At 32.8% G+C, this 16,360-nt stretch overlaps 1 protein-coding gene across 1 annotated transcript; it reads right to left on the bottom strand.

Moving 5' to 3' along the window:
* Positions 1–212: 212 nt before the first annotated feature.
* LOC125053196 (transmembrane protease serine 11D-like) lies at positions 213–8,896 on the bottom strand. Its single transcript, XM_047654441.1, has 7 exons — positions 8,569–8,896; positions 6,792–6,971; positions 3,826–4,054; positions 3,502–3,614; positions 2,601–2,762; positions 1,772–1,934; positions 213–731 (listed from the first exon to the last, which is right to left on the bottom strand). Exons 1-7 carry the CDS (start codon positions 8,791–8,793, stop codon positions 502–504), a joined length of 1,302 nt encoding a protein of 433 aa, XP_047510397.1. The 5' UTR covers positions 8,794–8,896; the 3' UTR covers positions 213–501.
* Between the last annotated feature and the right edge of the window lie 7,464 nt (positions 8,897–16,360).

The raw sequence follows: 16,360 nt of genomic DNA on the forward strand, positions 1-16,360 counted from the left end.
CTTTTTTAATAGTTATAGCTATGGAGCAACCCATATACTTTTTATATAGCTAAAGTATTAAACAACAATGTGTTAATGCGACACATATATACGTGGGCGCGCATCTACGCAACAAGCAGGGGGTTCCCCATGAAGAGTACTGTGACGGTGAAAAAATAAAATATAAAAAATTAAATTAAATTAAGTGTATTAAATAATAATAAAAAACCCCATAACATAAAAATTATATTCCTTTAAAACTAAGCTTAAATTTTTGTTCAAATATCGTCTTCATAAGTCTTAGCAACGTAACTATATTTACAAATATCTAAGTTATCTATTGTACAAACAAGAAGTACATCTAAAGATTTGTTGTATTCTATGAGAACAGAACTTCTACGTTAAACTGGTAAACTCTTATAGATTTCCAATACATACAAAGTCATATATACTCTCACTCCAATACGAGCCTTACTGTTTACATTATTCAATCTTCTAGTATAGTAAATTGTCTACTAGATATCAATAAACAATATTGCTAATATAATTTAACCCTGCATGGTGATAGATCCATCCATAGTGCGGGCCAACATCAGTATATATTACGTAATACTTTGGATTACAAATTGTTTCACCATCGGGTATCCCACATTTTGAGAGGACGCCTCGTAGGAACCAACTCACTTTGTGGTCTGGTTGGACTGTGGATATTGATAAGCCTCCACCGCTATCTCCTTGAAGAGGACTTGTACCTGAAAGTTTACGAGTTTATTTTACAAGTATGCTTAAATATATCATATAAACACTTTTTTTATTACTAAACTAAATTATAGGGAAGTGAGCAGTGTTAGCCTAGTTAGTGGATTCAGCGTGGGACTCTCATACCTGAGGTCGAAGGTTCGATCCCCGGTGCACCAATAGACTTTTTTTCTATGTGCGCTTAAATGCGCATTTGCTCGAACGGTCTCGAATGTCTTAGACCCAAAGTCGACGGCGTGATCACCTACTTGCCAATTAGATTTGAAAATGATCATAAAACAGAGGTTGTAGCCATTGATTATGTCACAATTATGCATTTGCCATTTATCTGTAAATATTTAATTATTATTCAAGTTCAGCTAAAAGATTATATTCGTTGACTATTTGGCATTGTAATAATTATTAGTGTAAGTATTAAATATAATAGAAATTAAATGAATAATAAATATGAAAATGTGCTGTGAAACATATAATCAGCGTCGTAACTAGATTGTTTGTATTTGGATTTTCCAGTGCGCCTTGCGTCTCTGGATTGGCCTACTCAATGATAGATTGTATTTGGCACTAAAGTCGATTGACAGACTATGATATTAAGAAACAGGTCAAAGAAATATATTTTTGTAACCATCACTTTTGTGGGATGATAACTGTTGGCATTACTATTTGGTATTAGTTTTGGAATTCTGGAGTTATTTCCTTGATCATTTATCGTTACAGACAAGTAGGCCGTCCGTGGCTAATACACGTCGTGGGATTTTTCCCTTCACAATTTGAGGGTTCAACTATGCGCTAAGCTAGTACGCTCACCTTAAGCATGCAATTCATTCAGTGTTCGAATCAAGGATGAACACTAATGGATTTTCTTCTTATGAGCGCAACTTACACTTGTTCCTTCAATAAAGACAAACATCGTCATTGCCATACTCAAGCCCTAGATTTCTTTATAATAGGGTTGCGCCACATTTTTATTATTAACTATTAAGTACAATTAGGTGATATGAATCTCGCAAATGAAGTAATATATGAATCCAACCGGCATTTGGGTCGAGTCCAGCGCAGAATGTGAACTCGTTCAACAAACTTGTGTACAACTGGGGTGAATACGAAATGCATGTCGTGTCATTCTGCACCACTGTGAACGTTGACCTTAGCGTGTCTGATAATTGATTCTCCTCAGTTGTCCCGAAGCCCACCACCTGAAATCAGATTCACTTGATTGATTGCCATTAGAACTTTAGTGATACCCAATTTAACGAACAAATTAACATTCTTTACAGGTACTGAACTCTTGTATAAATAACATTAATAAGCATGTTGTAGCATACCTATAATAAGGCTTTTATATTTAACTTTTACACATTTTTTGCCTATAGACTTAACAGTAAGATAGATGTTAGCTTACAAACAAAGTCACCAGTATGCCTTGTGACATATTAAAACTTAACGAATATTTTTTTTAAACTTTATTAAAAATACACTTTGTAGACATCGTGTACGTGTTTTTGGATGGGCAACTAGTCATTTTTTTTATAATATTAAAGTGTACTTTTGACATAAAAGAATAAAATTAACTTAGTTTGTCAACAATAAGGAAATAATATGTATTATCTGTTGTTGAGGAATTTATTCTCAATTGGCATAATTTTTTTTTTTTTTTTTTATATAATAGGGGGGCAAACGAGCTTGCGGGACGACCAAAAAGGGTAGTCCACGCAGCCCATAGACACCCATTTTAGTGGGTGCGTTGCCGGCCTTTGCAGTAGACCGTTCTCAAAAAAAAAATATTTTCTCCAAACAAACCAGAGAATTCACAATAGAATCGTAACAAACTTGCGTTCTCGTACGCGTACTTGTAAACTTACCACAGCCATTTGTCCATACAAATTGCTTTTGTCATACGAAGGGCCCCAAAGACATATCGGTTGCACATAATCAGTATATCTAAATGCATTCACTCGAATAATGGCCAAATCCGCAGTCGACTCATCCGACTTATAAGCGGGGTTCACTATTACATCGACTGCCTGAAAGAACAAATGGAAACATCAAATATAATATTTAGTTTAATAGCAAACTAAGAAACTTATATATATATAACTATTTATATATAACAAGAGGCAAACGGGAAGGAGGTTCAATTGATGTTTACTGATACCGCCGCCCATGGAAACTCACATAGCCAGAAGGCTCGCAAGTGTGTTGCCGGCCTTTTATAAATTGGTACGCTCTTTTCTTGAAGGAAAAGTGTTAAGTCGAATTGATTCTGAATTACAGCAGTGAAAAACTGCCTTAAAAAACGCTCAGTTGTGGTAGATTCTATGTAGTATGGTTATTTGATAACTATCAGGTTCCAGGACATATTAAAAATATGTGAAATATAAATAGAACTCGCACAGTGCATACGATGTTGTATTTTCATCGTAGCTTGTTTATACGATTATTTCCAGCGATCGTACCTGAATGTCGTAAATTTCATTTATTTTTTAACAAACATTCAACGTTATTTGTCGAGAAAAGAAGGTGCTACTCTTCCTCTGACCTAAAAGGAGGATTCCAGACCAGTCTAACCAACATCTGGACAGCTGGAATGCTCAAGTGACCGTGTGAAGTTATCCTTAGCTGTAGGAATTGATTTTAAAGCGTCAGCGTCATTTATAGCCGACGTTTTATTTGTGGCTACTTATTTTAACGTTTTGATAAAAATATTCTTTATCTACAGATGATAATGTTGTATCTGTCAATTGTAAAAAAAGTTGTACTAACGTTAAGTAATTGTCTCCCGGGTTGATTGAATAATTTTAAATTGTCCACTCCTGCTACAATTAGTAGACGACTGATATGTATGGGCAATGAGTTATAGAAAAGGCAATGCGCCGCTGGAAAAGAAATTAAGGGGTTATAAATTAAATTCTTTAAGGTACATAGACGTATATTTAAATGACTAAATATTTTTGGACACGTACATGTATTAATTACGTTACTCATTTGAGAAGCGATAAAAGGCTTAAATTTTGAGAATACAAAGCGGTAAAGATTCAACATGCAAATTTCATTTAATATGGAATTATCGACACTTTCTCAGTGTACCTGTAAGAACAGCAGTTCTCGATATTATATTTCCCCCACACTGATATCTGGCGTATTTAGAGATGTTTTCCCTGATCAGCACAGCCACGTGCCATGGCCAGTCGCCAGCTTTCGCGTCAGTCTTTATCGAACTTAGTTCGGCGTTGTGGAGCGCTCGGCGCCCGCAAACTTGACGATAATACTTGTCGTCTGGTTGTGTTGCGTTGTAGGACTGAATATTTAGTTCATTCTAAAAAGGAAATTCATTTATTAGGCGTACTAAAAGCGATGGGCTGACGACATCATAAAGGGTTCTATGAAGAAATGGATGCAAAAAGCAAAGATTAAATCCAATTGGAAAGATTAGTAGGAGGCCTTTATCCTAAAGGAATCCATACTGAGTGTATAATAACATAAGTAACACAGAACTGATTTGTTATTACTGTATGAAATTAAAGTGGCTTTATAATAATTATTATAAAGTAATAAAACCATATAATAACGAGATTTATCAAGAAGAATTAACATGACTAAAAATACTTTAGAAGTGCGAAACTTATTATCTACAGAAACATATAAGCGTTTCAACTTTATGTGAAATATACGGTCATAAAGTTTATTAAATAAACTGGTAATTTTATTTACATATTTTGCTTTATGTTCTCAACTTTAAATTTGAGAGATATAACTCTCTATATTACAAACAAATACAGCTTAAAGGTTTAAATGAAAAGCCATTTTAAATATAAATGAACTTTCTATTAAAAATAATTATTATAGTGAAATTTGCGAATGAGTCTGAAAAGAAAGCTATAGAAATGCTTCTTTATTCTTTACTTTATAGTTTTGACTATACTAAAACTTTTAATTCGATTCCAGATTTGACAATTTCAGTGTTTCAACGTTATGACAAGTACTAAATAGTGACGTAGCGAAATTATTCGATATGGAAATGGAATATTTCCGTTTATAGTAGTATATCTACACAACTACTACTTTAATGGAAACTAAGTATATCAGGAAATTAAATAATTCTGAACGGATAATTTAGTTATGACGATTAATTTTATTAAGAATCTGAAAATTTTCTTTAATATTTGTGTGTGAAATGAATTAAAAAATGTGACCATGATGGAACATGAAAAACTTTTTATAAAATAAAGCAGCTGTTTAATTAATAAATAATTATGTTTTAATGAAATAAAAATCAATAATTTAGTCTTTAATTGACACACCAATATTATGATTACACAAACATAAATCGCGATTGTTTATCAATTTTTGTGTTCATCACTACACTATTATATTATGGTAGGGGAGCCCAAGAGGGGATTTCGGGATTTACTAAAGCGCGGCAGATTAATATATAGGGGGATACCTTGTACCCGGTTAAGTACCTCCACAAAATATGAGGCCCATATATAAGGCCGCACGTGAAGGAGACAGGATCAGTTTAGTAAAAAAAAATTGACCATCAGAAATTCCCGAGCGCGTCAGATTAAGGTAGGGTGAGTTAATTACATCCTAAAAAGTGTATATTCCACTAATCTGACAATTTGAGAGTGACGGAAAAAAAGGGGAGGGCAACAAAGTTGTAAAAAAAAAACGTCATCTCGACATTCTCGAGCGTAGCTAATTTTTTTTTTATTTTGAAGGAAATAATTCAAGAATAATGAAAAATATATAATCTGACGATTTCCGCAAGCCGAAATAACAAAAATTCGTCGATAAAGTTAAATGCGTGCAGCTGCGTGATGCCTACATTTCCTTAAACCGATCGGAATCTACTAAACGGCGTTCTAAATATTTCCCTCAAAATTACATTTCCTGTGAATTTGAACCGATTCGGACCGATAGATTTTGAGAAATTTTGAAAAATCTTAAAAAAATAAGAAATATTTTTTTTAAAGTGGTTTCTTTATCGATCAACTTCAAAAACTAATCCGCCTTTGAGCTTGAAAAACCACGTCGATCGCCACCAAGCTGGTCAAAAGCGGTTGATTCGTTCGAGAGATATCGTACACGAAAGAAACCCGAAAAAGTGTTTTTTCGGGATTACTCCGAAATTTGTGGTTCGATCAATTAAAATTGCAAAATGACTTATGAGGATGATAAAACTGCGTCGAATGCCGCCAACCGCGTGAAAATTGCTTGATCCATTCAAAAGTTATTGCGGTTTGAAAATTCCAAAAATAGTGTTCTATGAAACTTCTATCAGACTTTCGAGCTTGGAGAGCTCAAATGCATAGAAATGTTATTTCTTTGAACTCAGCGAGCTCAAAATATCAATTTTAAGCGCCCAGGAATGGAATTAGCGGGAAGTTGCAGGGATGGCCCTTTAGGTGAACCGTTTTTCTATTTTTTTTTGTCAGATCAGGCGAATCCCTCTAGATAATCGTCAGATTATGAGACAGTACGTTTAGAACATAAAGATGAACCATATATATCTTAATCTGACGCGCTTGAGTATTTCAAAATTGCGATTTTTTTTTGCAAATTAAGAAAATGGCCTTGATTTTGCGTCCCATCGAAATCGTCAGATTAGTGAATGAGAGCTTTTTTTTGGTGCACTTAACACTCCCTTAGAAAATCTGACGCGCTCGATAATTTTTTTTTTTTTTTAATTTTCAACCCTTAAATACAACCACCCGCATCATGCAAACGATCAGATTAACATACGTACATTATTAAAAATACGTAGGGCATAGATGCTATCTGACGCGCTCGAGGATGTCCATGCAACAGTTTTTTTTTACATATTTAACTATCTATAGCCGCTTCCCCCACCGATGAAAAGGAATTTATCATATAACATTTTTTTCTTCTTTTTATCTAAGCTTTGCATCCCAATAGGTCTCTACGACGCTCGAGTAAATCCCCATTTAGCATCGTGGGCTCCCCTACCATTATGTGGTATCATTATTTTACAAAATGACAGTAGCTAATGTCAAATGTGGAATCGAAATATAAGTTGTGGTATACATTACCTTAACAGCAGGATTGCACAGTGTATAGTTATTTAATTTTACTGTGACAACATTTGGGACATTTGAAACGTCACCTATAACAGCTATGTAGAAAAAGTAATGAGGCGGAAGCACTCCCCGCGGCTTAAATAAGAAACTATGCCAGTTGTTCCTTGCGTATACTGTACTGTTGTTCGAGGCCTGAAATTGTTTTGTTAGAATAAATTTTAAACGCTTTTCACCACTACGATAATACCGATCGGTTTTGGTTAAAAAAAATCAATGGCACTACAAACTTTTTAGGTCTGGGCCTCAGATTTTGTATGTGTTTCATGATCATTTGGTAATCTAATAGGCAAGTAGGTGATCAGCCTTCTGTGCCTGACGCACGCCCTTGACTTTTTTGGGTTGTTTTCTATGGACACAATTGACTCTTCTTTGGTTTGACCAACTTACTAATAAATTATCGATGGTAACTCATGTAAAGTTCCTAAACTGAGACTTTCCACTTTTTATGTCGTAAAAAACTACAAATTGAAATATTAAAAATAAAAACCAAAAATTGATTATTTTTCATCAAGTTATCGAACAAATTCAAATAAAAAAAAAATATTGAAAAAATGTATTCCTTCCGATAGACGTATGTTAGGCATTATTAGAACCTTCAAGGTATTACGGGGTCGTATTAGTAGCTGATACTTCACAAAATTACATTTGGTTCGGTCGATAAGTCATTGATATCGGAAAATTAAACTGAGTTTGACCTGTTGCTGGGACCTTTCTATTATATTATATTTTTTAGGGACTACGATGTTTTTATAATAAGATATTAGTTTTAATTAGATTAAATTTAGAAAAACTTCGTAGAAAACATTAAATTTAATTATTTGCACGTGATTTGTATTTTTTTTTTATTTATTTATATTGTCACGCCTGTTCCCGAAGGGCCTACCACAGACCAGTGATCTTCCCTTACTACGGCCCTGACATTCGGTTCTTCTCTCGTTTCATCTACTTTTACAACATTCAACATGCATGCTTTATATACCTGATTTCTTTATAGGTACGTATAAAAATAACAAAAGAAAAGTTTTAGTTTGAGATAATAGTAAAACAAACTAGTTTTTTTGCTTTTTCTAAAATCACGCGCATCTTTAAAAATGCTTGGAGTCAAATTAAATGAAATAAAAAAATCCAAAATTATTCCAAAACATCTTTAAGTTTTCTTTTTTTATAGAAAAGGAGAAAACGAGCCTCCACCTGATCTTAACTGATACCCATGAACACTCTCAAGGCTGCGTTGCCGGCCAAAAGGCTTCTTCAAAAAGGTCAGTTCTTAAAAATAATTGTTACGCTCTTTTCTTGAAGAACTCTGAGTGGAACTGGTGGGAAATACTTCGGAGGGCAGCTGGTTCACCAGCAACAGTGGACCACACATTCTTAAAGTATTTTAAAATACCGTACAAGAAGCTGTTGCTTTTTAATAATAGCATACATTTTGGCTAGAAAACATTCCAATAAGCAAAATAATTTCTCAGATTGTGGAACACAGATTAATCTTTCCACAGGATTCAGATTGTAAATAAATAAAGGAAAAATTTAAACAAACGCGATTTTTTATGCGATATAATTCATTAAACTCGAATAGCGTGATTCGTTTGATTGTCATTGGCCAATATTCCTAGACCAATCACAAATTCGCGACAAGAACATTTGACCAATCAGAATCAAACATAAAACTATCGTTTTGCCTTTCACTTAACATAACACAACACCAAACGTGATTATAGTAACTTACCCCAAAAATCCTTATAGGCTTATCGAAGGTGATTTCAATATCAGCATCAGTTATATTAGGATATAAACTGAAATTAATCGTCCCCTGCCACGATATATTAGTTAATTTATCAAAATATAACACTCCCAGACTGCATGGGTTGTATCTCGTCAACATAGGTCCATGGATAGCTACAGAGTTTACGCTAATAGCGAAAAATATCAAAACAAAATACACAACTTCCATATTAAAGAATCGATTGAACACTAAAACTGCGATAAACAAAAATCTACACAGTATGTTTAAGTAAACTGCTTCAAACCACTCGCTTTGTTAAATTGCCGTGGTCACTCAAAGCGCGCTACTTTTATGTAAAAGTTTTCAGTGAATCACATACATCTGTTACAATTAATTGGGTTAGATTTTATTAACTAAAGCATGACCTGATACTGTCTTTTGTGCTTCGTCACTTCTTTTAAAACGTGTCGCAATTACAATAATATTGTGATGTTGTTTTACGAACGTTTAGCATTTTTAGCCGGGGTTAAACGTTACAATTCTACTGCCGTTATGGATTATAATTAGTAGTAACTACTAACTATATTAATAGAAGATTTGTTATGTATTTGTTGCAAGGGTATATATCCTATCTCGTATTCGGATTATTTATTTATTTGGCAAACAAAAAAGATACATCTCTATACAATAAAAAAAGTTAAAAAAAAACTTTTTTTTATAAATCCGGAGAACGACAAACATACTGGTAGCTATAATAAAGAAGAAAGAAACGAGAAAGATGCGGAACCCAATGTTGGTCCTGGGAGTCGGAAGGTTAAAAGTTCTGTGCGAGCGTAGAGACCTGGCAAGAACATTGAATGTTATTCAGAACAAAGACACATATCGAAATCTATTTTTAAACAAACCTGGTTTACTGTTGACTAGAAAAAGCCCTTCTCCACTATTACATTAAAAATATACAAACAGATGTTTCGTAACTTTATTATATTATTAAAATAGATGTTCGAGCAATGACACAATACACGTAATATGACCTACTGACTTAACAGGTGCAATGAAAAATGGCTTTGTGTAAAACTATGTGGATCTTATACTGGTAATTGTCTTGACAGTTGTTTGTTTTTATGAATCAACGCAAAAATATAACTATTTTGCATAAGTCCACCAGTGTGCTTATAAATCCCTGTACTCAAGGGTAAATGTTCACACCATAGATCTAGTCGGAAGCTAATATGATATTTTCAACGAAGAGCGATTCGACGTGTCGACTTCCAGTCACCAAGCGGCTTGATCCCTTGGCGTTGCGTAGAGATGTGGGATCTCTCTGCATCTTCTACCACATTTACCATGGAGAGTGTTCAGAGGAGTTTTTCGCACTAATATCTGCAGCTTAGTTTCATCATCAGACGTCAAGGCAGAATACAAAATACCATCCGTATCACCTTGACGTTTGTCGTTCCACAACTTAGCGATTCTTAAGGCAATTTCTGCCGCTACTATGTGGAATCAGCTGCCCACTAAAGTATTTCCGAACCAATTCGGGGTCCTTCAAGAAAAGAGCGTACCAATTCTTAAAAGGCCGGCAGCGCTCTTGCGAGCCTTCTGGCAGTGCGAGTGTCCATGGGCGGTTGTATCACTTAACATCAGGTAAGCCTCCTGCACGTCTACAGGAGTAACATAAAAAAAGATCTTTAATTTGAAACCAGTCGTTAACTAACCGGACATTTAATTTTATTCAGTACTGTTTCAGATGTCTTTAGTTAATTTAATAGATGACTCTGAGTAGGCGGTTCACGAAAGCCCTGCCTCTGCTTCTGGATCTTTCCTATGATAAAAGCCCATAAATAAGTTTTTGGTGAGTGCCTCGATCATACGGCTCCTCAAGTGGCCAATTTCAACCGCAATCAATCCTAGTACGTGTAACGACCTAACAGTAGTTTAACCAAATTACCTCAATAAATATATCATTTATATTTTTATGAACATACTACAAATATATATTTATTGTATGTACATAAAAATTTTAATCATACTATGTAATTTGACCTCTGTCTTTTATATTTTTTATCATGTTTTGTTTTGTTGATAATTAAAACCCAGAAACTATTTATGTAAACAAAGTATTCCTCGCGATTCTCAGAATAAATATGCGTAGTTTTTGTAATTAACAACAATTTTTAATCGACAAATTCCTAAAAAAATATGATGTTTAAACTAAATTTTATCAATGAAAAATAATTAAAATGAATGCTTAAGAATAACAAAGGCCGTATTCGTCTTAGAATACTTCTGTTCCTATGATCATTCTATATAATCGTGACAAGTAGGTGATCAGCGTCTGTGCCTGACACGAATAGATTATAACATACTCACGATGTTCACCTAGTGATGGGCGAACTACGGCCCGCGGGCCACATCCGGCCCTCGAGAGATTTTAATCCGGCCCGCCGAGCATTTTTAAAAAAAATATAAATCTTCTTTAAAAAGAAATAATGGCCAAAAGTCCATAGTAGACCTAAGTTAAGACTAAAAATTTATAATATTACCATAAAAATATGTCTAACACACAGTTTATGCATTAAGACTTTTTAAATGATAATTTTTTCTAATAAAAACTAAAAATTTATGATCTTTATTAGATTTTGTGTTTATATGTTTAATGACTTAAAACCTTTTATTTTGAATATTTTAATTTATTGGCCCGCCTCTCAATTTATATTTTTTAACCGGCCCGCTTCTGATTTTTTTTTTAATAAACTGGCCCGCCACCCGAAAAGTTTTGATTATTATAAATTAAATTTATAATAATTATTAATAATAATTATTTATAATAATTGTCTGTCCTATACTAATCGGCATACAGAAACAAAAATCCATCATCATCGGTACAGAATATAAACGCTCGACTTCAGAGCACAGAGGCCTAAGGCGCTATGACAACACAGCTCTGTAAAAAATAAGTAAAAGTTAATTGTATGTAATACACATTTTTGTTAATTCAAACATTCTTTTCTCAATTAATTTAAAACTTAAAAATAAATATGTTACGCTTAAAAAACAACGGTATTGCATTATTTTGTCAAAGCATACCAACCTTTTCAATTTAGAGTTAAAATTAACGAAATACTTTTAAGAGTATTTCAAAATTTCTCTTTGTGAAGGGTGTATGGAAATAGTCGGCACGTAGATATTTGAGTAGCTTGTGCCCGATTAGACATATTTATATATTATATTTGTTATTATTAAAAAGTATTCTTCCATTTCAAAATCAAAATGTTGGTCTAAAAATTTATACAAAATCAAGTTAAGAGATTATATTTACGCAAATATTACACATTAAGAATTTTTTTTCTAGTCTATAAATCAAGATATACTTTTTGTATCCGTGTGCATTTTTATTCTCTTTGACTTAACTATGAACACACAAAAAACTGCAAAGTTGCGAATCTGCGTCAATGTGTATTAAACATTAATAATAAAACTTTTGACGTGATAACGTCTTTAAAATCGTTTTAGTCGGGTGACATGTTCAGAAACTTGTGTCACACCAAAACCTCACGAGCGCGATCGCAGGTATAACGAGAGAGAGACGGACCGATCTCCCGTCTCATCTCGAGCGCTGCCAGTCATTCCGTGAATGTATGAAGAAAAATGTATATCATAGTCGAATAAGTAAACTTGTCATTTTACACCCGAAATTTATCATCAAAAGTGTGAATAAAACGATAGATGTAATTTAAAATTTGAAAAAATTGTTATCTTCATTAATTCCTTACTTCCCAAAAACTTATATCACCAATAAGACGTTATCACGTAAACATCTCGATCGTAAACCTACTTTACAAACAACCAATATTTTTTTAATCTATTGGAAATTGGCATAACAATTTCATATTGAGCCACAGAGTATAAATCTGAATTATTCTAAGATTTCCAACTTTTAATCTATACACATGTGTCATTATTTATTGTTTGTTATGAGAGTTGTTTATGGTATTACAGCTTAGACAATATCACGGTACTTATGATAAATAACCATAAACCATAGATTTTATAGATTTACACAAAAATTTAAAAAAAAAATTAATATATATTTTATATGTTTGACGACTCATTGGTCTAGTGGTTAGTACCCCTGACTGCGAATCCATGGGTCCCGGGTTCGATCCCCGGCTGAGACGAACATCGATGTGATGAGCATTTGGTGTTATGCTTAGGTCTTGGGTGTTTAAATATGTATTTATATGTATATCTATCTATAATATGTATGTATATCCGTTGCCTAGTATCCATAACACAAGCTTCACCAGCTTAGCATGAGACTAGGTCAATTGGTGTGAATTGTCTTTAAAAAAAAAAAAATTTAACCAAATCATAAAAATAAACAAAAATACTCCATTATTATCGTAATAAGGAAACGCTGATTTCCTTTTAAATTCATTCATGTCGACACAATCTGTTTGTCTGTTTGCGTATCTATGGAGGTCCATATTATCTTGTGAAGTGCTGTCGAGGTAAAGTGGATTAGTTCAGTGGTTTCAAGTACTCTCGTCCCGATATCGGAGTTAACTATACTGCTGTATACATTCAAGAATCTATTAGTTATTTACGTAATCTTATTCTGCTATCTGTGGTCTTATTTTCTAGCTCATTATTTCGCTAGCAATATATATTTCAAATAGCAGTATTTTTGTATATAGTTCGGTTTTATAGGATTCACTTATCACGATGATTAAAACAATATAGGGAATCAACGATAACTTTAACTTTGGTCCGAGTAACGTCATCTACGATGGAGGCACAGGGCAATAATCTTATATAATTGATAAATCACTACTAATACTTTTTAAAGGTAATATTCAGAGTTGGGACTTACCGCTAAGTATGAATCATCGTCATCGTTAAGATAATTAGGAGATAATATTATTTTATTAGCAATTTTTGAATAATAAGAATGAATATTCAATAGCGGCCTAGAAATAATCTAGATAGGTAGAGTCTGACTAATGAAAGAAGATAATTGAATTATATGAAAACTTTCGGATGGCAACACAGAGTGTCATTTAATTTCTTAGATTAATATGATTTTATTTCTATTATATATTTTTTCCGAATAGTTATTAAATGATGTTGATTATTCCGAATAAAATTGTTTTTTTATAATAAATTTAGTTTTAGTATTCCATGCAATGCTAGTCATTTTAAGTATCAGTAGTAAAAGACTAAATACGTATAGTATTTAATTTCATAGAAATACAGTTACTATCAATGTAAAAAATAATAAAATAAAATCAAGTATCAAGTAAGTTTAATCCACACAATATATCAAACTTTTAGGGATACCATACCAATTTTTTTTTAATTTGCCGTGCTTTTTCGTTATCTTCTTTTACTAGCCAGACTCTACTAACTTTAGTATCGTAATTTTATTATTTTAACTAACAATCTCGTAGGTTGTAACAATTCTCCTAATATCTATCACGGTGGTAATTAATCATAATGCAATTTGAAGAGCCGAACTATGCAATTAGTATTGTCAATGAAATAATGATGTATCTTCTAACAGATCGGCGATAAATTTATTGAAAAATACTACTAGAAGGGACATCAGTATATTTATTATTTAGGCATCTGTATCATAAGTAAGAGACTAAAGAGATTAAAGAAACGGCTCTTTATCTATTCGAGCTTATAGTAGATTTTTTTTAATATGTTTGTTTCAATTATATTTTTCGTTTTCTTATAGTTAAGTAGTTTAATAAATCCAGTAGAATCGTAAGGCGTAAACGACTTCATTTTCATAAATTATGTAATCTATATCTATACTAATATTATAAATTTTTGAGGTTTGATTTTTTGTTTGTTTGAAATGAATACACTCCGAAACTACTGGACCGATATCGAAAATTCTTTCACCGTTGGCAAGCTACACTATTCCCGAGTGACATAGGCTTACATGGACATGTTTCATTTTCAAAAAAAATAGGGATGCTTACTAAAACTTGAATAATTTAACCCAAGGTGTAAAAAAATAAACAAAAAACTTCCTTCAATCGTGTGCGCTGCGAAAACATTAATGATAGAACAAAATGATGTATTACAATTTTTCAGGACACATCACTATCTATATAAAATGTCACGACAGCATGTCTCTATCTTTTATAGTTACGTCACAATAAGCGTCCTTTTACTAATTTTTTGACGTGACAACGTTTTATAATTCGATGGAGCCGGCTGCACGCACGATAAAACATGACTCATGCGGCGTTACCTCGCTCTGAGGCGTTACCTCGCTCTGAGGCGTTACCTCGCTCTGAGGCGTTCCATTTAAAATTGACATAATTGTATTTATGCGTACAAATAAATGTAACTTGATCAATTCAATTGTGATTTCCATTTACTTCCTTCTCTATATCCATACAAAATATCTCTCTAACAAATAAAATTAAAAATTTTTTTTGAAAAATGCAACCATCCCATCAATTTTTTTTTATGTCGTTGTCACGTTCAACTATCGTCAGTAAACCGACTTTACAGACAACCGATTTTAATATCGATTTTTTACTAAAATATCACTGCTAGAAAAGGATCTTTATTCGTACCTAGGTTTATCCTTATCAAAATAATTACCAACGTTTCACATAAGCTACAATTTAATGGCATAACTACAAAAAAAGCATGGTGGATTGGTGTTCTCCTGCCTTTTCTCTTTAATAGTTCACTACTATGTAATATAACAAAAATCTTAGCCACAGCAACGCTTGGCCGAGTCTTCTAGTTAAATAATATATTCATATTTCAAGTACATATATTATTGACACGTTAAAAAACGTTACTGCAATTTAACTACATCTACCAGCTACGTCCATCATTGTGATTGACTGAGTTTAATATTTTTTCTAAATAAACTAGTTATTATCCTAACAGTGCATTCTATGTGAAATTCTCTAGTAAATAATACATTAACACATCTATTGTGTACAACATATTGTATGTCGAAGCCGTTTCCAGAGTATTCTAAGCCTTTTCAATTAACTGCAGGCGTTGAATGTCCTTAATTGACTTACTAATTCCCTTAACAAGTCACAAGTGATATGTCTCAAACAAGACTTATTGTTCTTAATTATAGTGTACACTATTTTGTTTTGGATACGACGGGGTTTCATTTATCTGAGTTTACTTCTTCAATCTGCTGATTCGTAACAATATTATCTTACCGTTAAGTATGTTCGTTTCAAATTCTTTCTCGATTGGATGTTAATGTCACCTATTTAATACTTAATATGTTATGTATATGTGTATATTATCTGTTACCTGCTTATTATATTTAAATTAGTTCCATCTAACACCGCTCTCTGAACATGTGCATTGTCAACATCAATGTTCCAATTAGTGTGTCCCAACCTTTTTTGTGCCTTTATAAAATTCTTATGAAATGTAACATACATGATTTTTAATTCTTAAGTTAATTGTTCACTGAAGAAACTTAAATTATATTAGATGAAGGAATCACTACATACTAACAACTACACACAAATAATTTTAATAAAGAATTTTCTATATTAGTTTAGTGAAATCCCTGCGCTTGATGCTGCACAGAGAATTTAGGTAAGCTTCCAATTTGGTTAGCTTCTTCTTAAGTCTCGACGTTGTGTTATATTCGACGTGGACCTTGGGAAATATTGTTTTAATTAGTTTTGTAAAATCACTAATGTGACTTAAATATTTGATCTCAAATTACTTAAAAATCGAATTACAATTAATAAATTCTTATTAGGAACCGACTTGCGATTAA

Source organism: Pieris napi, chromosome 10, assembly GCF_905475465.1.
Source record: "Pieris napi chromosome 10, ilPieNapi1.2, whole genome shotgun sequence".
Classification (NCBI taxonomy): Eukaryota; Metazoa; Arthropoda; class Insecta; order Lepidoptera; family Pieridae; genus Pieris; species Pieris napi.

Bases quoted from the DNA above. Each gene is read 5' to 3' on its own strand.
- LOC125053196 (XM_047654441.1), bottom strand. From the start codon at position 8,793: ATGGAAGTTGTGTATTTTGTTTTGATATTTTTCGCTATTAGCGTAAAC. The intron at 6,972-8,568 runs GTAAGTTACTAT...AAACAATTTCAG, and splicing joins AGCCTATAAGGATTTTTGGG to GCCTCGAACAACAGTACAGT. The intron at 4,055-6,791 runs GTAATGTATACC...TTTCCTTTTTAG, and splicing joins TGTGCAATCCTGCTGTTAAG to AATGAACTAAATATTCAGTC.